Source organism: Staurois parvus, unplaced genomic scaffold (genome assembly GCF_062004578.1).
Source record: "Staurois parvus isolate SC_StPar_1 unplaced genomic scaffold, SC_StPar_1.0 ptg000349l, whole genome shotgun sequence".
In the NCBI taxonomy this organism is placed as follows: domain Eukaryota; kingdom Metazoa; phylum Chordata; class Amphibia; order Anura; family Ranidae; genus Staurois; species Staurois parvus.
In genome coordinates, this window is record NW_028318145.1 from 4,576,356 (window position 1) to 4,602,669 (window position 26,314).

Here is a 26,314-nt window from a genome sequence, read left to right on the forward strand (position 1 = left end):
CCCAAGTGACACCAATACAGTGATCAGTGCTAAAAAAAAAAAAAAAAGCACTGACGCTGTACTAATGGCACTGGGCAGGAATGGGTTAACATGAGGGGTGATCAAAGGGTTAACTGTGCTGGGAGTGTTATACTAGGGGGCGTGTCAATGTACTTCACTGTAATCACACTGTTCTGGATGGCTGTGTGCCTGAGCTGACAGGGAGGAGGACTGTTGGTAAACAAAACAGTCCTCCTCCCCGTTTGAGATCTCCGCAAATCACCGGGCACCGGCGAGTCATTACCTGCCGGGACCCGGCGATTGACAGCTGGCGCAAGTAGGGCTCACGCGCACCCCCTACCCGGAAAGGAAATGCTAAATTTTATATATATATATATATATATATATATATATATATATATATATATATATATATATAAAGTTAGTAGAGACATACCCCAACAGACTTAGGCTGCTTTCACACTGAGGAGTTTTTGAAGTGCTTTTGCATTATGAAAAGCTCAAGAGAAATGTTTCCCTATGTATGTCTAGGGAGTGGTTCTTTTCTATACCCACTGTATATACAGTGGCAAGGAAAAGTATGTGAACACCTTAGAAAATGAATTCACAAGTTTACCAAAATATCCTGTTGGCACTATATAAATCCTGTATAATAATAATAATAATAATAATACAGGATAATGTCAGGGTTGCTGTCTGCCAGCTGAAGCTTAGTAGAGTTGGGTGATGCAGCAGGACAATGATCCTAAGCATCAAAGTAAATCCACCACAGACTTACTTACGAAAAAGAAAATGCGCCTTTTTGAGTGGTCAAGTCAGAACCCACACCTGAAAGATATACTGTGGAATGACCTCGAGAGCCACTTACACCAGACATCCTACAAATGTGCCCTAGCTAAAGCAGTTTTGTAAAGACGAATGGTCAAAAATTCCTCCTGAACATTGTGCAGGTCTGACCCATAGCTACTGAAAGGTCTTGCTTTAAGTCATTGCTGCTAAAGGAGGTTTGACCACTTACAAGGGTTCACTTACTTTTTTCCTCCATCACTGGATTGGAATGCCTGTCTGGCTATTAGTTTCTGTGGGATATTCACCCTGTTTGTTCTGTTTACCATTTATCTCTGAAGTGAAATTAAGGGGAGTAACACATTTTGGGCTGTCACTAGAACAGAAAAAAAAGGGGAAATCTTTCAATATTGATACCAGTACTGTTGACACTCAGGAATTCCCTCACTTTGAAGATATGTCTTTAAACTTCTTGTTTTGGCTATGAGATGGGAAATTAAAGAAAATCTGCCAAGGCCTCTTGCACACTGCTGCTCTTAAACTGATGGTTTTGGGGCTTTTTGGCATTTTTTTCCCCTAAGCCCCTGAACGCACCTCAGTAAAATCCTATGTGTTGATGCACACAAGCTTTTAGAGGAGTTTAAGAGCAGCAGTGTTTAGAGGCAATCAAAGCTCCTTCTCCTGAATGCAGAAGAATCTCACTCAGGAGAGGTGCTTTTGGGCATTAAAAACGCCAAAGCACACTCATAGTCCATTCATACTGCTTACAGCTCTGTAATGGAGATATGGGCAACAGAGCAGCAGGCATTGTGTGCAGAAGCCTGGCATTGACCCAGCGATCCAAAGATTGCGGAGGCAATGCTCTGCAGGTTCATGTGACAATAAATAATAAATGCACATATTTATGTAGAAAAAAAAGTATTATTTTTTTCCTGTAGGAGCCTGGAAAGCATTCCATTTTCTATCATTAGATTATGGGGGGACATGCTGCTCTCAGAGTGTCCAGAAAGGCCAGGAAAGCAGAGCTGTGGCTCTGCAGCCGGGCACAGCTCTAGATCGAGAGAGGACCCTTTGTAAGTGTTTAGGGATGGGGTGGGGGACTGGTAATGGAAGGCTTTTTACCTTAAAGCAGAGAACCTTTTGAGTTTAAAACCACTTTAATTCAGACACATTCATCTACCATTATGGTGCACACTGAGACCCATCAGTTTTGCAAAAGCATTAGGCATTTTCTCTTTCAATTTCATGATAGCTTTTATAGTTACTTTTCAAATGTCATCATTTTACAAATGTTTATACTTGTGCATTACATGAATTTAGCAGATGGGACAAATATATGCATATATTCAGATGAATGTCAATTTTGCACATTTACCAGATTTATCCTATTTATCTATGTATATGGTTACTATACAGTGGCAGGTAGCACATAATATCCCAGTAAATTATATCCTCCTGTTTTCTACATTTTTAGTATTTATGCATTCTAATAGCAGTGTACATGTGTTAATTTATATGCTTTAAAAAACCTATTTCTTTATGCAGTGTCACAATCCCTATTGCAGGTGTCTCAGGAAATTGGCAGAGCAATTTTTCAGAAATTCCTTATTTAATTTTAATAGGTTAAAATAGCCTCCTTTTTAATGAAAATGTGCATGAGTAGGCTCCTCAGGTATGAAGCAGTTAAAAAAAAAAAAAAAAGAAGGTGGTATTGTTTACTGTAACACATGACATGTGGCAAACTGTCATGTTCATATGACCAAATGATCAAAGTCTGAACTTGTGTTTAATTGCTCCCTGCTGTTAGGCTACCCGGTTATGATCAAGGCCTCAGCAGGTGGTGGCGGGAAAGGCATGAGGATTGCTTGGGATGATGAAGAGACCAGGTGAGATGCTGTCCACAATGCTAACCTTGTTTAATGTTGCACTTACCAAATCCTCCTCCTTTCCATTGTGGACATGTCACTTCAAAGTAATTTCAAGTCTATACCAGTGATTCTCTGTCCTTCTGCTTTTTTTCTTTTCTCCTGTGTTTATTAGAGTACTGTTGGCGTATGAAATTATAACTGTAGATATGGATTCTCTATCAAAAGCTTGAGAACAAAGTTTGTACTGGCAACAGCAGTGGCTAGGGGACTGGACCTTTGCCACATTTTTGGAAGCCACAAAAGTTTACTGTACAGTCACCTTTTGCAACATGATACTTAAGAGAACCTAGCTCTACATCTTTAACCCCTTGATGTCGACGTAACACAAATATGCCGCTTCACAGAACTGGGCTTTTTTCCGTGGTGCCTCATATTTGCGTACTTGTCTTTCTGCTGGGAGCGTGCTGCATGGCACGCTCCCAGCACAAAGACTGCGGTGTCACATGATCGCTGTGATAGCCTCTGGTTGTCACAGTGATCAGTCACTGTACAGCCCGGACCCCTTGTTTTTTTTTCTCTCTCTATGCATGGAGGAGAGAGATGCATTGTATCTCTCTAACTCCTGGAATAGAGGGGGAAAGAAAAGGTTCTAAAAAAAAAAAAAAAAAAAAAAAAGACAATGTGTACTATTGTTTCTGGGCTGTACTACGGTTACAAACAACAAATGACATACACATCTATGGTATTGCTGCGGAGCTGGATAATTTATTTTGGGTTGTTTTTTGGTGGTAGGTTATGGTAGTAACAAGAACCACACAGCTAAATAAAAAACATTTTTTTTTACTATTTTGGGCCAGTTTTCCTTTCATATTATAAAACAAAATCAGGAGATATCTATTACCATTTACCACCAAATGAAAGCCCAATTTGTCCTGAAAAAAACAAGGTATAATTCACCTGGATGTACAACGTAGTTGTGATGATATGTACGGTTTTACTAACACATGTCAACGTTGCAAAATTGTGCTTAGGCGTTTAGATTTGTTTTATCCTTAGGCGTGAAGGGGTTAAGCTTTAAGGCACATACAGCAACTTGAGTTTTAGATATTTCCTTGATAAAAGGTCTCAGGAACATCAGGGGATTTAGAGGTTTGGTTACTTCTATGAAAGGATTTAAATCTGCTCAGAAGACCCTGGAGCTGTTCTACCACTTGTTTTTATCAAATTATATGGTTTCTTCCATTAACCCTATTATGTTTCACTGTCTGAAAGAGTTGTCCTTATAGTTCAATAGTTTTAAAGTTAATCTGTGACTAATCAATTTTAGGTCAAACAATAATGTAAGACATGCAACATCTCTATCTCTGCAATAGTGGAGAGTATGCTCCTGCTGAAGATCCTGCAAAATCTGACACTTAAGAGAGTGTCAGTTTCCTGGTTTCCCACTTTTGTACTGTGGTTTCTCCTACTGGCCTCTACATCATTACAGGCTGCAGTAGTGATATGGGACTGGTAGTTTGAACTAATGAGCGCAATGGAGGAGCAGAAATCAAACTTTCCTGGAAGTTTTGGATTAGGTAGGATCTTTAGCAGTCATTTCTCTTTACTACTGTGTGGATTGATGGTACATGCAGCAGAAGAATACAGTATATGGTGTTGTCTTAGCATGGAGACCTTTATTTTGAAGAATGTTTAGCAGCACAAATCTAAGGACCTGATTTATAATGGAGAGCAGATAACGCTGTCTGCTCTTCGTTATATGCACATAGGGCATCATAAAATGTGGGCTGCAGTATGTAGCTGGCAGAGCTGCAAGTTTCCTCAGCTTATTGCAGCAGAGAGAGCTCTCTGATTGGAGTAGGGCTTGGTCATGTGACTTGCCAAATCACATGGCCTGATGTTTGTCAATCATGCTGCTCTCTAGCAATAGTTTTTCTTTAAATAGGACTTTAATTAGGTTCTAATGCGCTCCACTGACTTTAGGGTCCAGAAGAAATACACGTTTGTATAGCATATAGGTGTGTTTTATAAATGTGTGGTGCTCCTGTGTGTAGTGCAGGTTTGATATTAGTTGATTATGCATAGAACATATGGATAGCGCTGAAGGATTTTATTCTGCCACAGAATTAACTGTAGTAAGCAAATTCATTACTTATAAACCGTTAAACTGTGTGTAGTCATGATATTCTATGCGCTGTGTGTGTATACACATAAAAATGATAATAGTTTCAAGAAATTACTGATAATACAAAATGCCAGTGTTCATGTGATTGTGTGATTGGTTTCTTGGAAACATTAGAATGAACCCATTATATTTGGCACTAATCTCACTATTACTTATGATACAGAATTTACAATGTAATACTTTTTATGGTATGTTTTAGTGATATTGTTTTCAAATAGTAATAGCAAAAAGGTTTAAACAGCTCAAAGATATGCTGTTTTTTCAGTTTGACCAGTGACAAATGTAAAACAACTAGGGACATATTTTATGAAGCAGTAGCTGTGACATTCACCACACATGCATTGGTGGTGAATCACTCACTGTATGTTAAAACGCAGTGACCAGGAAAGTTCATTTGCAGTAAATGTTCAGTGAATGTCAGTCACTGATTTTAAAATATGCTACCTTGTGTTACTAAAAAAAAAGTACAATTTTTATTCTGTCCCCTTTATTATGACACCAACATTGCTTTAGTCATATAGTCTAGCAAAGGTTTTTATAAATGAATTTAATATTCTTTTTTCCTACTGAGTACTCCTTCACTCCACAGACATGTTTGTAGGTTGATTTGCTTGGTCTAAAGTGGCTTATTATGTGTATGTATGAATGTGAGTGGTGAATGTAGTCGCTGAGGGCAGGGACTGATGTGAATATATAATATATATGTAAAGCACTGGGTATTAAAAAAAAAAAAGGAAAGAGCTAGAAGAGGGCTTGATCTAAATAGGGGTCAAGCTGCAATTCATCTTTGATCCGATTTTAAGTGTGATTTATGTAGTGCAATGTGGATGCAACTTTAAGGTCTGCAAATTCTATGGGCCAAAACTGCACTAAAATCTCACCAAAGTTGTACAAGAACCTTTTTCCAAAATTGCGTAATGCTGAGTTGCATTGATGTGAACCAGACCACTCAAAACAATGTGATTTCCATTGTCCTGTGATTCTGTGCAACTCAAATCACATCTGACATTGCACTAGTGTGAACGGAGCCAAAGATTGGATTAAAAAAAATAGTATTGGTGTGTTTTAGGTAAGATTAAAAGAAAGATCATATCTTCTTTGCCCTACTTATGAGTACCACCAACAAATAATTTATACATATATGATATATTTGCAAACCACTGAGGTGGGAGAATTTATTTAGATTTTTTTTGGTGGTGAGTCATAGTAATAGCAAAAAGTATACACCTAAAAATTAAATGTTTTTGAAGACCAGTTTTTCTTTGATAATGAAATTCACGAAGGTCCTATTAATAAAAAAAATTGCTTTGCACATGTCTTAACCTTTGCGCAAGGGTAATGAATAATACCCGTAATGTTTTTAATATGTTTAGTTTTCTTTTTTCCTGGAATAAAAACAGCCATAAGATAATTAGACCATGAGAAGTTAGTATTTGCTATTAAAGAAAATATTCTCACACTATAAGCTAAGAACATTCATGCAGCAGGGGGAATAGCATAAAGGAGACCTCAGCACTGTACAGTCTATGGCAAATCCTGTGTGAATAGCCAAGCATGTTCTGACTCCAAACATCCTCCACCAAAACATTTCTGATTTGCCTAGCCATGGACTCCACTAGACCTCAGATGCTATTGTGTGGTATCTGGCATCAAGCTGTCAACAGCTGATCTTGTATTGTAAGTTGTGAGGTGGGGCCTCCATGGATTGGGCCTGTTTTTTCAGCACATTCCAGAGATGCTTGATTGGATTGAGATCTGGAGAATTTGGAGGCCAAATCAACACTTAAACGATAACTTTTTATATCGTTCCATAGTCCAGTTCTGATGCTCTCATGTCCATTGTTGGCTGTAAACACAATCAGCATGGGCTCCCTGACTGGTCTGTGGCTACGCAGCCCCACACACAAACTGCAATCCACTATCCTTGGAATTCATAAAGACTGGCGCAGGCAGATTTTGTGAAAGTGTCGTTCATGCACTCTAAAAGTGCTAAAGAATTCTCCAAATTCATGTACCTGTCTAGAACTTGTACTTGAATTTAGCTTGTGCTGCGCCACTTTTAAAATGCATGTGAGATGCTTTGCAAAATCTGTTTGAGACAGTTTTTCTCTGTATGCCAAGAGAGTTCGTTTTAACCACTAGGGGACCTCCCACAGTACATTTATTGTAGCAAAGTGGCCCCTGTAGGCAGGATCACGTTTATAAACGTCACCCTGTTTACATGGTAGGGGGCATGTGCCTGCCCTTCCTGCGGCACCAATCGCGGCCACGGGTGTCAATCACCGGGTCCCGGCCGGTGATTACCCGCCGGATCCCGGCGATTGCTGGCAAACACTTTCCGGGACAGTGTGTAACTGTGAAGCACACACCCCCTGCCCCCTAGTGAAACACTCCCCTCACACAGTTAACCCTTTGATTGCCTTTTAATGTTAACCCCTTCCTCCCCAGTGCCATTAGTACAGTGTCAGTGCTTTTTTTTTTTTTTTTTTTCCACTGATCACTGTATTGGTGTCACTGGGGATGTCAGTAACCCCAAGTCAGTTCCCCCCAGTGTCAGAATGTCCGCTGCAGTCCTGCCATAAGTCGCTGATCGCCGTTATTATTAGTTTAAAAAAAAAATCTAGTATCTATACCGGCATATGTAAAAGCTATAGCTTTCATGTAAACCACTTAATTTTTTTTTAGCAAAGACATGTTGCAGAATACATTTTGGCCAAAATTTATGACGAAATTTGATTTTGAAATTTCTTTACTTGACATGGTTTATAGCAAAAAGTCCAAAATATTGTTTTCAAAACTGTCTTTTTTTTTTTTTTTTTTTTTTTATAGTGCAAAAAATAAAAAACTCACAGGCAATCAAATACCACCAAAAGAAAGCTCAATTCGTGTGGAAAAAATGACATAAATTTCATTTGGGTGCAGTGTTGCATGACTGCAATTTTCAGTTAAAGTAACGCAGCGCCATAACAAACAGTTTCTGTAACCGCTTCCTGACCCCCCTTTAGCAGAAATACTGCTACAGGACAGCACTGGTGATCAAAATCACATATTTACGTGATTTGCGCTCCCGCGGTTTTTCACGCCCCTCCGAGATGGCGCCAGTACACCAGTAATCACATTTAACCCCTTGATTGCCAGGATCACACTCATACACAATAAACCTCCATTGCTAATATAGTGCCTGAACGGATCAATATCTTTGAACAGATCAGCACTATATCAGCGTTCACATTAGTATAGCGTCCCCAAAAACGCAGCATCAGTGGGATCAGCTCCGGCACCTGCCAGCACCTGCGTTTAGCCCCTACACTTACCCCCCCCCCTTTTCCCCCAGCAAGTGCAGTGTCAGTAGGTCACTGTCACTTGATACATTGCACACAAAACCGCAGTGTTGGCAGAATCAGGCCTGGTCTCTGCTAGCACTTATTGGTAAATTTTGATGACACTCATATGCAGCAGAGTGCCAATACTAGTGCCGCGCTACCTTTTGGTGAACTGGCAAGCACTAGTGGCCTAGTACTGCTTTAGTCGAGGACTAAAATGTCCAGTGCTTATCTGCTCCTGTCCTAATTTATGACGCTGGCTTGCTCTGGAATGTGCGCACACTGGAAGAGACTCATGTTGACACACAAGTTCAGTCTATGAACACTTCTAGTTTATTATAATGAGAAAGTGAGCTTATATATGCAAAATGATGCAAGAGTCATGTGAGAACAGCATAAGCATTATATTAGTCTTTGATTGGTCATTAACACAGGAAAACAATCTTAGTCATACTATAGGTGTGATCTTCTTCCAGGTCGTATCTATAGAAAGAAAAACATTCCTTTGTCTCAAGTTGGCACGATGGGAGGGGGTCGTGCATATGAGCAGACACCTCCCAAGCAAGGATTTCTTAAAGTACCACAAAGCCCAGCAGGCAGAAAATATTCACACAACATATATATATATATTCATACAAAACATTTAGAATATAAAATAGTATTAAAGTATAAAAGTAGATATGTATAAAATGTATACAAAAATTTATATATTCAATAGGAAACGAAATAGGCATTTTACCATATCCATCACAGTCCCCCCTTAAAATGACTATTTTACTCTGTCCCTATAAAGCCTAGCTCATCTGTCCTTATGTACCTTGGAACTCTTTTATGCTGTACGTTAGACAGGTGATGACTATTTCATCACCCCCCTTTCCACAGACTTTGTACATAAGGAAGTCAGATGCTATCCCTACAAAATTGTGAGATAACTGTTGGCGGGGAGAGACCGTAATGGGGTATAAGGTTTTTCTTCATTTATCATATGGAGATCCTCTTGCTTCTGGTTCAGGAAGATAGGTGTACTGTTGTCTACAGCTTTGTTCATCAATTTCCTCACACATGGTATAACACAGCATACAACCAGGGCCAGGAAAATCAGAATTATTAGTACAGTTACCCCTATTTGGGCAAGTATCTTTTGCCACCCATTCATTCAACTGAAATATTGATCCCACGGGTCTGTGATCCCTGAATTCTTCTTCAACTCAACTGACAGGTCTTCCAATTTCTTTATAGCCAGAGTAACCTTACCATCCGGGCCAGTATTGTCAGGAATATATGTTCAACATGTTCCGGTTCCTTCTATCATTTTACAGACACCTCCTTTTTCCACTAAAATCATATCCAGAGCCATCCTATTCTGGAATGTCATGTAGGATGTAGGGGCTAACTGGTCAACGATTCCTTGGAGGGCATCTCTGGTGTAATTCACAAACCTCTGTTGGTTGTAGTATATGTAATTTATCCAATCTACATTTTTATTAACAGTTATCATGGGAATCAGGGATTCGAAGCCTGCTTTTACTTGGTGTCTGGCTTTAAATTTATTAGACACCCCCCTTGGGACTCCAATGGCATCTATATACACATGTGGGTCAAAACTACCAGAAGGAGCTTTTCGCTTCCTCCTACTGCCAGGCATTGGGCCATGGGTATTCTCTGCTAGGATGTGGAGAGGCATAATGGCCTTTGCAAGAGCATACTCACCAGTCCAAATCCCTTCCAATCTGTTTCCAAACTTTTGGTCCCCGGTAATTATTCATGACACCTGGTCACTACCATCGGAATATGCTTGTTGTGCCAAGATCGTATGGATCACGGCCATAGCACCACATGGGATCTATACTACAGAAATCAAAGGTGAAAATAGCTACATGAGTGTTGGATGAGTTGTACCAAAATATAGTGGTGTCGCCTATTTCGGTGATAGCCACCTGTTAAGCCTCTGTCAGACTCATTAGAAAAAGGATATACAACATAGTTGTCATGGTGTAGATGACGCCTTTTTCTCAGGGGTTGGGACTTTCTTGCAGTGGGAGGCGTGTATCCAAGTGTTCTTCCCCGCCACCTTGGCAGAAGTGGCTGTGGTCAGCAGAACTTGGAAAGGACCATCATATCTTGGCTCAAGGGAATGTTTCCGCACAAATTTCTTTACTAATACCCAATCTCCAGGTAATAGGCTGTGAGTTCCTGTATCTGACTCAGGATCTGGAATGGAGAAAACACTTGGACATAGATACGGGTTAATTCACGTGATAATACTGTCACATAATCAGTTAACACATCAGATTGTAATTGCAACTGTTGTGGAAAATAACAACCAAGTCTGGGGGCTGAGCTAAACAAAATCTCATAAGGGGATAGGGAGTGTTCTCCCCTTGGTGTGTATCTGACACTAAATAGGGCAATTGGCAGACTGTCTGGCCAACTCATGCCAGTCTCTTGGGCTATTTTTAGCATTCTTTCTACTTTTCCACTACTTTGGTGGTGATAGGGGGTATGGAACACCAGAGTGACTCCTAATGCCGCCCATATGTCTTTGGTTACTGAAGCTGTGAAGGCAGGGCCCTGGTCACTCTCTATCACCTCTGGAAGCCCATATCTGCATACAACCTCAGTAAGGCGTTTCTTCGCAGTTGTTTTAGCAGTCATGTTAGTTACAGCAAAGGCCTCTGGCGAACCGGAAAACATGTCCACCACCACTAGGGCGTATTCAACCGCCCACTCTTTGGCATCTGGATATGGTCAATTTGTATCCTTTGAAAGGGGTATAGGGGTTTGGCCAAATGTTTTTGTGGTGTCTTCTCTGTGCGTCCCGGATTGCATTTTGCACAGATGGCACATGTTCTGCAAAAATTGTTCGTCAATGTGGTGATTCCAGGCACTATATAGTACTTGATGAGAGAGTTCATGATGTTCTTTGACAGATGGGCTGCTCCGTGTGCCCACTGGACTACAGCTGGAAACATATTCCTGGATAAACAAAACCTCTTGTTACACTCAAACAGACCGTTTTTGAGAACAGCTCTTCTCCGGCTTTCTTTTTCTTCTGGACTTGCTGCTTCTTGGAGTTCCTTGAGGTAGCTTTTATCCACAGATAAGGTCTGTAGGGTGAATATTTGTTCCCACTCTCCGGTCACCTCTCCTTCCATTTCTGGTGGTTTCATGGTCGCTCGTTTTGCCTCCAAATGTGCCAGATTATTGCCTTTGGCTTCTGGGGAGTTTAATTTCCCGTGAGCTTTTACCTTCAGAATAGCCACTTGAGTGGGTAGAAGGAGTGCTTCCAGCAATCGTCCAATGGCTGTTCCATGTCTTATGGACATACCTGCTGCAGTCATAAATCCTCTCGCCTTCCATATGGCTCCGAAATCATGGGCCACCCCAAAGGCGTATCTGGAGTCTGTGTAGATATTGGCCCTTTTTCCTTCCACGATCTGCCATGCTGTTGTGAGCGCTTGAAGTTCTGCTCCTTGTGCAGATATTGCTGGTGATAGGGCTCTTGCCTGTAGGACTGTATCTGCAGTAGTGACTGCAAATCCTGTATGATATTTGCCTCCATCTGCTTATCTGGAACCATCAACAAAGAAGTAGAAGTCTGGGTCCTGCAGAGGTGTTTCACTCACTGTGGGGAGATGGAAGGTTTCCATTTTCATCACTTCAAGACAATTATGAGGCTCAGTGGCTCCATTATCCTCTCCACTTTCTTCATTACCCCCCTCAGCAATTGGGAGGAGAGTGGCCGGATTCAGGGTTTGGCAACGTAGGAGAGTGACGTTATGAGGAAGTTGGAGGGAACACTGTAGTCTAAGATGCCTCGCTGTGGACAAATGTTTAGGTTGGACTTGGTTTAAAATTCCAGCAATGTTATGCAGCGCCAGGAGAACAAGTTCATGTCCCAGTACAATATCAGAGGTCTTATCCAGCAGAGCTTGAGCAGCGAAAACTGCACGCAGACACGAGGGTGCTCCTCTAGCCACTGGGTATAAACGGCATGAGTAGTAGCCTACGGGTCGTAGGCGGTTGCCATGGGACTGGGCCAAAACTCCTGTGGCATGGCCTTGGCGTTCAGGCACGAACAGTTTGAAAGGGTTCTCCTAGTCTGGTAGACCTAGGGCTGGGGCTGAAGAAAATAAATGTTTTAGAGCCAAGAAGTTGGAGACTGCCTCTGAGGTCAGATGGAAAGGCTCAGACTTGAGAGCATCATAGAGTGGTTGCATAAACCAAGAAACATCAGAAATCCATGACCTGCAGTAGAATATGAGGTCAAAAAAGGCATAGAGTGGCTTGATTGGCCATTCTTTTTTTGGCTCAGTCATGCAGTTGGGTACAAAATTCCACTTCAGAGGAGAAGGCTTTGTCATCGACATTCCAGGTGTCGTTAAGGCTTCGTGCCATTATTGGCCAGTATGAGTCTCCTGCCTTTATCTCACACAGGCTGACTAGGTCTCTCCAGGCTGCTGACAATATCTTTTGGATCTGAGCCATCCTGTGATAAAAGGGCATGGGCTGCTTTTCGGGGTCTGGCAATGTGGCCACCAGGGAAAAGGCCTGTGACAGAGTAAATATGACATACAGCACCGGTGCATCTGCTGGGGTGTGGAGTCTTCCTGCCTGAGGAGTCCTTTCTGTCGCCTGTGGCCTAAGAGGGGCATCTGGAGAGGCATATGCGGATAGCGTAGGAAGTTCCGGACCTGCAGCCTCCTCATCCAAAGAAGATATATCTGACCAGGTTGACCCTGAATGCAAATTTTTGCTCCTTTTTGGTCTATTGGGGACAAAATTGTCTCTCGCGGGACTAGCGGTCATGTCAGGTTCAAGGACTGGCATGGTGGGGATACGCAGCACATCCGGCTGTACGTAGAATGTACCATCGGCTTGTAAGACCGGACACACTGGGTAGAGGCGGCTCACTCGAGGCATAGGTCCTCCGGATGTCTGATTTGGTGTACCAAAATGGCCGCCTCCAGGAAGTGTACTGGGCTGCGCAGGAAATGACAGTGCAGGTGCAGCAAGATGGCTGCCGTCAGGAGGTGCACTGGGCTGGGCAGGAAGTGACAAAGGAGAGGGCGGTAGATGAAGGGCGGAGTCCAGTGTCTGCAGACCAAATATAGGGCGGTGGGTGTTCCTTTTCAATATTTAACATGTAAACAGTTTTTTTTTTTCCTATTGCAATACCTGTTCTGTCCACTGATGTGGACAACCTTGGCTACATTATACCAAGCTTCTTGCTGTCTTCAGCAAATTTTTGTCAACTAAGACATCTTTCTTTTTTTTTTCTTTTATTAGATTCTGACATTTCTCTGACTATAGTCTAACCTCCTTATCTTTAATTCCACATACTTTTGCTAACTTAACTAATCCCTTCACATACTGTTTCCTCTTCTCTCTGTGCAACCAGGTCACGTGCTAACATTCCTTTCTATGGGTCTTATCAGCATCTGACCCATCTCCTCCCACCTTCTCTGTCCTTCCTAACAGAAATCCAAGACTCTTCACACACTGCTGTCCAGACTTTCCTTAACCCTTACCAAACCCCAACCTTCTGTTATGAATGGCAAACATTAACTCACAGACACACATTTAGGACATGACATATCAGTCTATCTCGGGCTATGAGTACAGATCACTGAGTAACCCTTCCTAGCCCCACACATGGCTAAGGCACCGCGCTGTCACACTACCGTGATGCATACACGACACCTCCTCTTGTTTGAAATTAGGTGTCAAAACCCTCAGTAGGTCCACTCCTCTTCCACCTCAAGACTGACACACAAAAATAAACACAGAACAGAGAACCAGGCAACAGATAAGCACATGCAGTAGGATCAAATAAACTCCGGGCAAACAATATTACCTGCCTTTAGTGACCTTTTAGCAGCCGCACCAGGCACAGGAATGAATCAACAACAAAGACAGGATAAGCACTGGTAAGATAGCAAAATATATCTTACCATGCTATGAGAGTTGATCAGGCTCTTCCTGTCTGCTTTGATTGACACCTAACGCCCTTTCAGGTCGGCTGTCTGCGGGTTCACGACCCAGAGTTCCCGGGTTTCTTGGCACCAGCTGCTTAAGTCGAGGACTAAAATGTCCAGTGCTTATCTGCTCCTGTCCTAATTTATGACACTGGCTTGCTCTGGAATGTGTGCACACTGGAAGAGACTCATGCTGACACACAAGTTCAGTCTATGAACACTTCTAGTTTATTATAATGAGAAAGTGAGCTTATATATGCAAAATGATGCAAGAGTCATGTGAGAACAGCATAAGCATTATATTAGTCTTTGATTGGTCATTTCCACAGGAAAACAATCTTCGTCATACTATAGGTGTGATCTTCTTCCAGGTCTTATCTATAGAAAGAAAAACATCCCTTTGTCTCAAGTTGGCACAATGGGAGGGGGTCGTGCATATGAGCAGACACCTCCCAAGCAAGTATTTCTTAAAGTACCACAAAGCCCAGCAGGCAGAGAATATTCACACAACATACATACATATATATATATATATATATATATATATATATATTCATACAATACATTTAGAATATAAAATAGTATAAAAGTAGATATGTATAAAATGTATAGAAAAATTTATATATTCAATAGGAAACGAAATAGGCATTTTACCATATCCATCACAGTAGATCATGGTCTTTCACATATCTCTTAGATTGTAAGCTCCCAGGATCAGGCCCTCCTAACCCTCTTGTTTTGAACTGTATTGTTGCTGTTTTGTCTCCTGTTATAGTGTAAAGCGCTGGGCAAACTGTTGGTGCTATATAAATCCTGTATAATAATAATAATACCAGCACTGCAGTATCACTTGGTGACGTGGCGAGTTCCATAAGTGTAGTACAAGCTGGTGCGGTGGCGAGCACAAGTATTGTCCTGCAACCACCAAGAATTTGCACACAGGCCCGTAGAGCCCCTAGTATCTTACCGGATGTGCTTGCAAATCGCGATTGGCAGCCCACAAATTCTGCAGCACCCATACTTCCCCCATTCACTGCCCAACTCGGAATTCAAGTGGAAACAGCAAATTTAACTACTCCCCTGGATTTTTTGGAGCTGTTTTTCACGGAAGATCTGTATGCATTGATTGTGGATCAAAGCAACTTATATGCACAGCAATTTATCGCCGCCAACCCAAATTCAAACCTTGCTAGACCTTTCACATGGAAACCCATTACGGTTTCCGAATTTACATTTTTTTTTGGGCCTATTCCTCAACATGGGCATTACTAAAAAAAATTAATTGCGGTTGTATTGGTCCACAGATCGGATTCATCATATGTCTGTGTTCTCTGTTGTCATGGTCAGGAATAGATATGAGAGTATAATGTGTTTTATGCAATTCAACGACAATACACTTTGTTGTCCTAGGGCTGACCCTGAATTTGACCGGCTCCACAAAATTCAGCCCCTCGTAAATCACCTTAACCAAAACTTTGCAGATGTCTATACTCCCCAGCAAAACATCTGCGTTGAGGAGTCCCTCATTAATTTTTCTGGCCGCCTTGAATTCAAACAATTTCTCCCCAGCAAGCTTGCCAGATATGGGGTCAAGATGTATAAGTCCTGTGAGAGGTCAACAGGCTATATGATAAATATTATTAAATCAAATTCAGAATTCGGCACTTATATTATATTGATGGCAAGCTTGCAAAATATTTGGTTTTTATGATTAATCATAATTCATATTAAAATGTGTGAATGATCGCTTTGAGCAAGTGATAGTGTTAATTTCTTCACATAAGCTGAGATAGGAGTTATAAGCTGAGCTAGCTAACCAGCTGAGAGCTGAGTATTCTATAATAGGACATAGCTGGTTAGAGGACTCTAGTGTAGAATGTCATGGAGTAACCAAAATAGTATAAGTATTACATAATGTATTCTAATAGTATCTGTGTGTATTTAGTTTGATTTATAAGTTGGTAATATTGTTACATACGTAGATTTGTGGTTATACAACATTAATTAGATGTTGTAAAGATACATTCTTAATTTATATTATCTTTTAAATATTAGCAGGCTGATGTACTTTATGTTCACTACATATATGCCTGTCAATCAAAGGACCATATATGTAGCGTCCCCTCTCTTCAATGAAATTGCTCTGCTAAGCAGTATTGTTTGCCATACAAGGTCCTAAGATCACAAATTATGACGCTTACTTGCTTCATAAAATGGCCCTAAGGGACAGTCTTACAGACTAACACTCATATACACACAGAAGCAACACACACATCTGTCCATTCAGATACGCATAAGAACATTCTGAGAAGCTGGAACAGGTGCTGTAAAACAAGAAATAGTCACTTCCGTCTACTTCCGGCTTCTTCCCAAAGACCCTGAAGGATAAACTGAACATGGAAGAAGGACATGAGACAATGGACATACGGATGACACATCTTTAAACATCCGCTATGATATTTCTGGATTTATCTACATGGGACTGTTCATGATACGCTTTACATTGTTATTTTAAGCCATTGTGTGATAAAATAAAATCACACTTTTTAAAAATTTTTACCTTTCCGGCTCTTTAATTGGTTTTTTAAGCCATTGTGTGATAAAATAAAATCACACTTTTTAAAAATTTTTACCTTTCCGGCTCTTTAATTACAAGCATAATCGCCTATAGACACTAAAGAAGTACTATATGTGTCTCAGAAAATCCTACACTATACATATAAGTTTCGGATTTACGAGGGAAAAGATAGTCACGTGGAGCCCCCGGATGCCCAGACTACATGGGGAGCAGTGGCAAGATAGTTTGGGACTTGGTGTCACCCTTTTTCCATATGGGGTACCACTTATACATGGACAATTTTTATTCAAGCGTGCCACTATTTAGACATTTGTACAATCTTGGAACTGGTGCATGTGGCACCATGTGACCTAATGTATGCCCACCATTAGAAGTTTGTGGATGCAGGGCGGTATATTCTAATGGTGGGCATACCACACACTTTTTCTGGCAGAGATTTCTTCTCTTTTTTTCATTCAGTCCACAGGCTGCATACAAAAATAAAAACATATATACCCAACAAGGATCAGCGATGTACTGGTACATCCCTGGACTTTGGTTATATCAAGATGATGCCTACAGCTGTAGGCATCATCCTGGTATTGTTTTTTTTCAGCTGGCGATTGGCTTTCATGTAAAAGCAATCGTAGTGGCTAATTAGCTGCAGGATTGCTTTTATAAGCAGCAGGATATGATGCCCCCGCTGCCTTCCACAGCCTTCTCGGGCAGTCCCGTGCCATCAGGGGAACCCGAGAATGCAGCTGGTGTTTCTGCCAGCTGACCATAGAGCTGATTGGAGACCAGAATGGTGCCAATCATCTTTGTAGCCTAAGAAATCAGAAGCTACGAGCATTTCATCACTTCAGTTTAACAGGATATAAACAGCACCATTTGTAAATTGGGAAAGCATCTGATCATACCGACCTTGGTTTGATTAGATAATGTAAGGGCAGAGGAGATATCTAGAGTCTGATAGACCCCAGATTTCTCAAAAAAGAATATATGACAATGCCCATTGAACTTATAGAGGATATTTGCATTCCCTGTGATAGCATTAAAAGTGATCAAAAACAAAAAATGAAAGGGACAGTGTAAAAAAAAAAGAAAAAAAATCAAAATAACGTACAAAAACCTCGCCCCCCCACGTGTGCGCACACCTGTGTGCACGAGCGTTGACCCTGTGCTGGTATGTAAACAGCAGTTGCACCATGGATGCGAGGTATCGCCTTGAACGTCAGATCAAGGGCAGTAATTCTAACACTAGACCTCCTCTGTAAATCTAAAATGGTAGCTTGTAAAGGCTTTTAAAACGTTCCCTATGGTTATTAAAAACGTATGCAGTTTGTCGCCATTGTACGGGGCATGCGCAGTTTTAAATCAATTAAATTAAAATGTCATGTTTGGTATCTATTTACTCGGCATACCATTATCTTTTATATTTTTCCCAAATAATTGGCCAATATATTGTGTTTTTGTGCATTAAAAGTTAAAGTATTTTTTTTTTTAAATTTACATTTGAAAAATCGCTGTGCTAGTATTATGTGACATAAAAAATTGTAGCACCCACCATTTTATTCACTAGGGTGTCTGCTTTAAAAAATATATAATATTTGGGAGTTTAAATTAATTTCCTAGCAAAAAATACTGATTTGTTTTCATGTGCACAAAAAGTTTCAGAAAAGGCTTGATCTTCAGGTGATTAGAAGAGTGAATGATGTGTGACATAAACATCTAATACTGTGCATAAAATGCCCCCACCCCCCAAAACGAGCCCTTTTTGGAAAGTAGACACCCCAAACTATGTGCTGAGAGACATGTTGAATCAATAGAAAAATTTATTTTTTTTACAACAAGTTTTTGGAAAAATGACAAAAATGTTTTTTTTTTTTTTTTTTTATTACACAAAATTGTCACTTAAATGATTTACTGCTCACACATGCCATGGGTATATGTGTAATTACTCCCCAAAATACATTCTGTTGCTTCTCCCGAGTATGGGGGTACCACATATGAGAGACGTTTTGGCAATCTAGCCAAGTATAGGACCCCAAAATCCAATAAGCACCTTCAGGCTTTTGACGGGCTTTATTTCCTCATTACACTTCCTGACTACCTATCACAGTTTCGGAGGCCCTGAAATGCCAGGATAGCACCAACCCCCCCCCAAATGACCCCTTTTTGGAAAGTAGACACCCCAAGGAATTTGATAAGAAGCATGATGAGTATTTTGCAGATCTCGTCTGTTGCCACGAGTTTTTGGAAGATGAAGAAAACAAACTTTTTTTTTTTTTTTAATTTTCAAAACCTTGTGAGAAAAAAGGAGATCTACAAAATACTCACCATGCCTCTTATTAAATTCCTTGGGGTGTCTACTTTCCAAAAAAAGGGTCATTTGTGGGGGGATTGTGTTATCCTGGAATTTCAAAGCCTCTGAAACTGTGATAGGTAGTGAGGAAGTGAAATGAGGAATTTACGCACCATCAGGCTTTCAAAGGAGTGATTGGATTTCGGGCTCCTGTATGTGGTTAGGTTCCCAAAAACTCACATGTGGTGTCCATATACTCAGGAGAATTAGCAGAATATATTTTTGACCCCTTTTTGGAAAGTAGACACCCCAAGGAGTTTGATAAGAAGCATGATGAGTATTTTGCAGATCTCGTTTGTTGCCACAAGTTTTTGGAAAATGAAGAATAAAACAAAAACATATTTTTTCTTTTTTTCTATTTCAAAACCTTGTGAGAAAAAATGAGATTTGCAAAATACTCACCATGCCTCTTTTTAAATTCCTTGGGGTGTCTATTTTCCAAAAGTAGATCATTTGGGGGGTTTTGGTGCTATCCTGTCATTTCAGGGCCTCCGAAACTGTGATAGGTAGTGAGGAAGTGAAATGAGGAAGTTGCGTACCTTCGGGATTCAAAGTGGTCATTGGATTTCAGGCTCCTGTATTTGGCTAGGGTCCCAAAAAGTCTCACACACGTTATATCCCCATACTCAGTAGAAGTAGCAGAATGTATTTTGGGGTGTAATTCCACATATACCCATGGCTTGTGCGAGAAATAAATCATTTAAATGACAACTTTGTGAAAAAAAAAGTTTTTGTCATTTTCCAGAAACTTCTTCCATGGACTCAATATGCCTCTCAGCAGGTAGATTAGGGTGTCTACTTTCCGAAAAGGTGTCATTTGGGGGTGTTTGTACTATCCTGGTATTTTAGCACCTCAAATGTGATAAGCAGTCAGAAAGTAAAAGCTGTGTAAATTCCATTATCTATACCATAGTTTGTAGACGCTATAAGTTTCACGCAAAGCAATCAATATACACTTATTGGGATTTTTTTTAACCAATAACATGTAGCAGAATACATTTTGGCTTAAATTTATAACATTTTTTTTTTTTGGATATTTCTTATGGCCGAAATGAGAAAATATTGTTTTTTAAAAAATTTTTTTTTTTTACATTTGTTTTTGTTTATAGCGCTGAGAATAAAAAGTGCACAGGTGATCAAATACCACCAAAGGAAAGCTCTATTTGTGTGAAAAAAGGACATAAATTTAATTTATCTACCGTATTGCATGACCGCAATAAAAAAAATGGCGTAAATTGCAGTATCTATACCATAGTTTGTAGACGCGATAACTTTCACAAAAAGCAATCATTATACACTTATTAGGATTTTTTTTACCAAAAACATGTAGCAGAATACATTTTGGCCTAAATGTATAACTAACATTGAGTTTACCATATATTTTTTATAGCCGAAAGTAAAAATATTGTTTTTCTTCAAACGTTTCGGTCTTTTTTTCTTTATAGTGTGAAAAATAAAAGTGCACAGGCGATCAAATACCACCGAAAGAAAGCTCTATTTGTGTGAAAAAAAGGACGTATTTTTCCTTTGGGTACAGTATTGCATGACCGCGCAATTATCAGTTGAATTAGTGCAGTGCTGAGTAGCAAAAAGAGGCCTGGTCATTAAGTGGGATAAACCATCTACAGGGCAAGTGGATAAATAAGTCCATGTTTACATTCTGCGCATTCAGTGCACAACAATGTAACAGTGGTGCATTTTAGAACTATCTGAATTTGGTGCAAATGCTTCAGGAATTTGGCACAATACGTTAAGCAGAGGGATGAACACCACGAGTGTGGCGCAGCACCTATATTGAATTCCCCGCAATGTGTTTTGACACCCATCTTTTCAGATCCAGCAATAACTTTCAGCAATTTGAGCTACAGTAGCTCTTCTTTTGGATTAGAATACATGGGCCAGCCTTCGCTGCATATGTGCATCAATGAGCCCTGGCTACCCATGACCCCAACGCCGGTTCACCAGTTTTCTTTTCTTGGACCACTTTTGGTAGGTCCTGATCACTGCAGACCAGGAACATCCAACAAGAGCTGCAGTTTTGGAGTTGCTCTGACGCAGTTGTGTAGCCATTACAATTTGGCCTTTGTCAAAGTCGCTCAGATCCTTATGATTGCCCTTTTTTATGCTTTCAACACATCAACTTCAGGGACAGCATGTTCACTTGCTACCTAATGTATCTCATGCACTTTACAATGTCATTGTAACAAGATAATCAATGTTATTCCCTTAACTAGTCAGTGGTCATAATGTTATGGTTATTCCACTTATAGTACCTCTAATCATTCGTAGTAAGAAAAGTCAATATTAAAGAGAGACAAGTCCTGTTAAATAAAAGAATAATCCCAGTGTAAATACACCATCAATCACATCATCCAATGATGCAGATCCACTTCAATCATAATGCCTGATTCCTGCCGAGTCAGGGTCTCCAGGTGACATGTATGATCTCAACCATATTTGATCAGTGATGTCCCTGGGATCCCCGTGACCGCATGGACCAATTTTATAGTAATGCACGTATATGGTCAGTTATGTCATCCTGAGACACTTAGATTGCAGGGACCAGGAGGTGACATTTGGTGGGAATCAATCAACTGGTTCTGATGTGTTACCATGTGTTTTTTTTTTTTTTTTTGTGTGGGTTGGGGGGCATTTTGATCATCATGGATCTGCAACACTGGATGATATTACGGATGGTAAGTTTACATAATGGGCCTTTTTTAGGGCAAGGTTTACGCCCATGTTGAAGGCATGTGGCCTGGTATTGTAATTCCTCTTTTCGGGCCACCCTTGCTGCAAGTTCAGATAAGGGTCTGGTATGGATTTTTGGGGGAACAACATGCATTTTTTTTTCTTACGTGGGGTTTTACCTTAAAATCCATTCCAGAATTGAATGGGGTGGTATTGAATGTGAGGCAGACTGCACATGGTTTAATTTTTTTTTTTTTGTGGGACACTCCTTTTAAATCCATACCAGACTTGGTGTGAATTTTGGGGGAACCTTGCTTCGTTTTCTTCTCCCCTGCTTTGTACATTCACTTAACAGTTGGGAATCCTTGGCTGACAGCTGAATGGACTGTGCGAGGATGAGTCACCGATTGTTAGGAGGCCAGCGGGTGCCTGCTCGGGGGGGGGGTAGGTGTCAAATTTATCAGTGGTAATAATACCATTTCTATATGTTTCACTTCACACTACAGCTGGAGGTTCACTCAGCCGAACACCATTCGCTTGGCTGTTTGTACACAGTGTTGAAGTCTCCCTCATTCTTTCCACTACTGGTCGAATGTTCTCAGCGTATGATATTAGACTATTTTCTCTATTGGTGAATGTTAACTCTCATGGTCAAATGTTTTCATGGTTATTTTTCTCTTTGGATCAAATATTGGGTAATGTTACATTTTTCAAGTGAAAGGCGACAAAGAAACTATTAGACATTATGGGTGTTTAGTTATGCTTTCATGAATGTTGATACATTTGCAAAGCAGATGACCTCTAAGCTGTTGTGATAAAATGTATTCATATAAAATGTATACAATAAATGTTAATTATGTATGCATGCCAAAGTTGCAAAACTGTGTTCAGGCTTTAAGATTTGTTTTGCCTTCATGAATTGAGGGGTTAATAAAAAAACAAAAAACAGCTTTTCTTTTTCTTCCATTAAGGGACCCAGAATTTCAAATACAGTCAGATTATATTTCTGCCTATAGGAGGTTTGGACACTAACAAACAAAAATTTTAAGCCAGTCTCTTTATAAATCCTCTCTAGCACTAATGTTTTTTCTTGTGTTGTAGGAGGTTGGACTCCTTTTCCACAGCCTTATTTCTTTAATCAATTTTTTTTTCCCCTCTGGAACATGAATCACGATTCCTTGCTATACCACTGCATGAGCTTCTCTGTATGTAGCTACTGTCTTTTTCCCCCTTCCTGACCAGGCCATTTTTTGCTATTCAGCACTGCGCTGTTTCAACTGGTAATTGTGTGGTCATGCAACGCTGTACCCAAACAAATTTTATGTCCTTTTTTCACACAAATTAATCTTTCTTTTGGTGATAATTGATTACTACTGGGTTTTTTATTTTAAAGAAAAAGATAAAAAAATTAAAAAAAACCCCTATTTTCTACTTTGTTATAAAAAATATCCATTAAACTCAGTTATAAATGTAGGCCAAAATTTATTCTGCTACATTTCTTTGGTAAAAATAAACATTCCAATAGGTGTATATTAACCACTTGAGCTCCTGAGGATTTACCCCCCTTAATGACCAGGCTTTTTTTGCTGTTTGGCGCTGCACTAATTCAAATGATAATTGTGCGGTCATGCAATGCTGTACCCAAACGAAATTTACGTCCTTTTTTTCACACAAATAGAGCTTTCTTTTGGTGGTATTTTATCACCTGTGCACTTTTTATTTTTTGCGCTATAAACAAAAAAAAACACAAAAATTTTGAAAAAAAACTATATTTTCTACTTTCAGCTATAAAAAATATATTGTAAACTCAAAGTTGGTCATAAATTTAAGCCAAAATGTATTCTGCTACATGTTTTTGGTAAAAAAAATCCCGTGCATTAGCGGGCAAACTGGCGCTATATGGGAGGGGCGCTAACACTATCGGAAGTCACCAACGACACTGATACAGTGATCAGTAAAAATCGGTTCACTGATCAGTGACACTGGTAACAGGGCAGTGAAGGGGTTAACTGGGGGGGGGGGAGAGATTAAGGGGTTAAATGGGATTACTGGTGTACTAGCGGGCAAACTGGCGCTATCTGGGAGGGGCGCTAACACTATCGGAAGTTGCCAGCGACACTGATACAGTGATCAGTAAAAATCGGTTCACTGATCAGTGACACTGGTGACAGGGCAGTGAAGGGGTTAATGGGGGGGGGGGGGGGATCAAGGGGTTAAACGGGATTACGGGTGTACTGGCGGGCAATCTGGCGCTATCTGGGAGGGACGCTAACACTATCAGAAGTCGCCAGCGACACTGATACAGTGATCAGTAAAAATCGGTTCGCTGATCAGTGACACTGGTGACAGGGCAGTGAAGGGGTTAACTGGGGGGGGGGGATTAAGGGGTTAAATGAGATTATTGGTGTACTGGCGGGCAAACTGGCGCTATCTGGGAGGGGCGCTAACACTATCGGAAGTCGCCAGTGACACTGATACAGTGATCAGTAAAAATCGATTCACTGATCAGTGACACTGGTGACAGGGCAGTGAAGGGGTTAACTGGGCGGGGGGCGATCAGGGGGTTAAATGTGACCTAGGTGTGTTCTAACTGTAAATGTGTAATGTTTTACTCACTTTTACTGTGTCTTCTTCCCTCTCTGGGACGGAATGTGCCCAGGCAGAGAAGAATGACATCATATCCTGTCCTGTGTAAATGTCAACACAGGACAGGATAGGACAGGGACAGATCATCTGATTTCAGCCAGACATCACTGGCTGAAATCGAATGATTGATCCCTCCGGGATCAAATGGTGTCACCCGCGGGTCGGCGGGAGCACGCGCCCCCTGCCGGCGAAAACGTCAGGAGCGTGGAACCCGTTTTAAAATGTGGTTTTGCGCCCCAGTGCCCCCCTGCAGACGTATATATACAGTGGCAGGGCGGCAAGCGGTTAATTGGTTTGTGTGAAAGTTATAGTATCTTTAAATTTTACTTTCTGACTGCCTGTCACAATTCTCGAGGTGCTAAAAAGCCAAGGCAGTACGAAAACCCCTCAAGTGACCCCTTTTTGGAAAGTAGACACCCCAAGGAATTTGCTGAGTGGCATGTTGAGTCTACGGGAGATTTTATTTGAAGGGCTTTTATTTTTCTCCACATATTTTTGGAAAATGACAATTTGTTTTTTTTAACACAAAATTGTCATTTAAATGATATATTGCTCATGTATGCTATGGGTATATGTGGAATAACGCCCCAAAACACATTCTGCTACTTCTCCCAAGTATGGGAATACCACATGTGAGAGATTTTTTTGGCAGCCTATTCACATGCAGGTCTCCAAAATCTAATGACCACCTTCGGGCTTTCAAAGGGCATATTTCCAAATGTCACGTCGACATCCCTTCCTGCTGCTTTTAATAGCGATCCAGCGGCTAATTAGCTTCTAGGATTGCTTTTACATGAAAGCCGACTGCCAGATGAAAAAACTATGCCAAGTATAACCACTCAAAGTTCAGCGATGTACCAGAACATTGCTCTTCCTTATTGGGCATATGATAAATTTGGTCTGTGGATCATATGTCTGCAATTCATTCTTTTTTATAATGCCCATGAGCTTTCTTATAAGGCAAGAGCTGAATTTGGGTGGGTTTGCGATGTATTGTTGGGCTTATAAGGCTACTTTCACACTGATCCGCCACAAAAACACAGCAAAAATGCATAGGCATTTTTACCACGCTCTTGCTGTGCTTCCTGAGCATTTTTTAAAGGACACGTGACTTAAAAACTGCTCCAAAAATGCTCTAGATCACTAACCACCCCTATTACTAGTATAGTTTTTGTACAGATCAGCAAATTGATTATGAACAGAACTATACTAGTGTCTCTATAGTATAGTGTCCCCAAAAACGCAGTGTTAGCAGGATCAGCCATATTCACTGCCAGCACTAGCGTTTAGCCCCTCTGTGTTTCACAGATTTGTATCAATTGATTGTGGGCCAAAGCAATTTAGGCTGCTTTCACACTGAGTTTTTTTAAGTGTTTTTGCGTTAAGAAAATAGTGCCTGAAAAGCTCAAGAAAAATGCTTCCTTATGTATGTGAATGTATATCTATGTATGTTTTCACACTGAGGCATTGCGCTTGCAGTGTGGTGTAAAAATTCCCCAAAACACATTTCTTCCCATTTGAAATCAATGAAAAACGCCTCAAAAACGGAGGCTAAGGGTACAGTATTAGATTTCCAATGTAAAGCAATAGCCCATAAAGTGGCAATACAAATGGCATGTATCATTCTCATGGCATCAGAGACCCCTGGGATATGAGCCCCCAATAAACAAGTCTGTATAGACAAACGTACCGGGAAACCCGCCAGTGAGGTAGCCACCTCAGATATCTTGCGCCAAATCAAAGATATGGTCGGGCAATCCCAGAACGTATTAACCAAAGTACCTGTGAGGCTACAGCCCCGGAAACATAAAGGGGATGTTTGAGGAAACAATACATGTAGTCTTGATGGGGTATAATACCATCTGGTTAAGACCTTAAGGGCCGTCTCATGAACAGAAAGAGATCTAGAACACTT

The 26,314-nt window shown here is 40.6% G+C and overlaps 1 protein-coding gene across 1 annotated transcript in view; it reads left to right on the forward strand.

Moving 5' to 3' along the window:
• LOC149456761 (propionyl-CoA carboxylase alpha chain, mitochondrial-like) overlaps positions 1-26,314 on the forward strand; it is a gene marked incomplete at its 3' end in the record, with an annotated part of 701,434 nt that overhangs the window by 234,835 nt on the left and 440,285 nt on the right. The window contains exon 9 of the mRNA XM_089684514.1: positions 2,594-2,672. Within this exon, the coding sequence (XP_089540640.1) occupies positions 2,594-2,672 (79 nt within the window). The remainder of the gene's footprint in view (positions 1-2,593; positions 2,673-26,314) is intronic.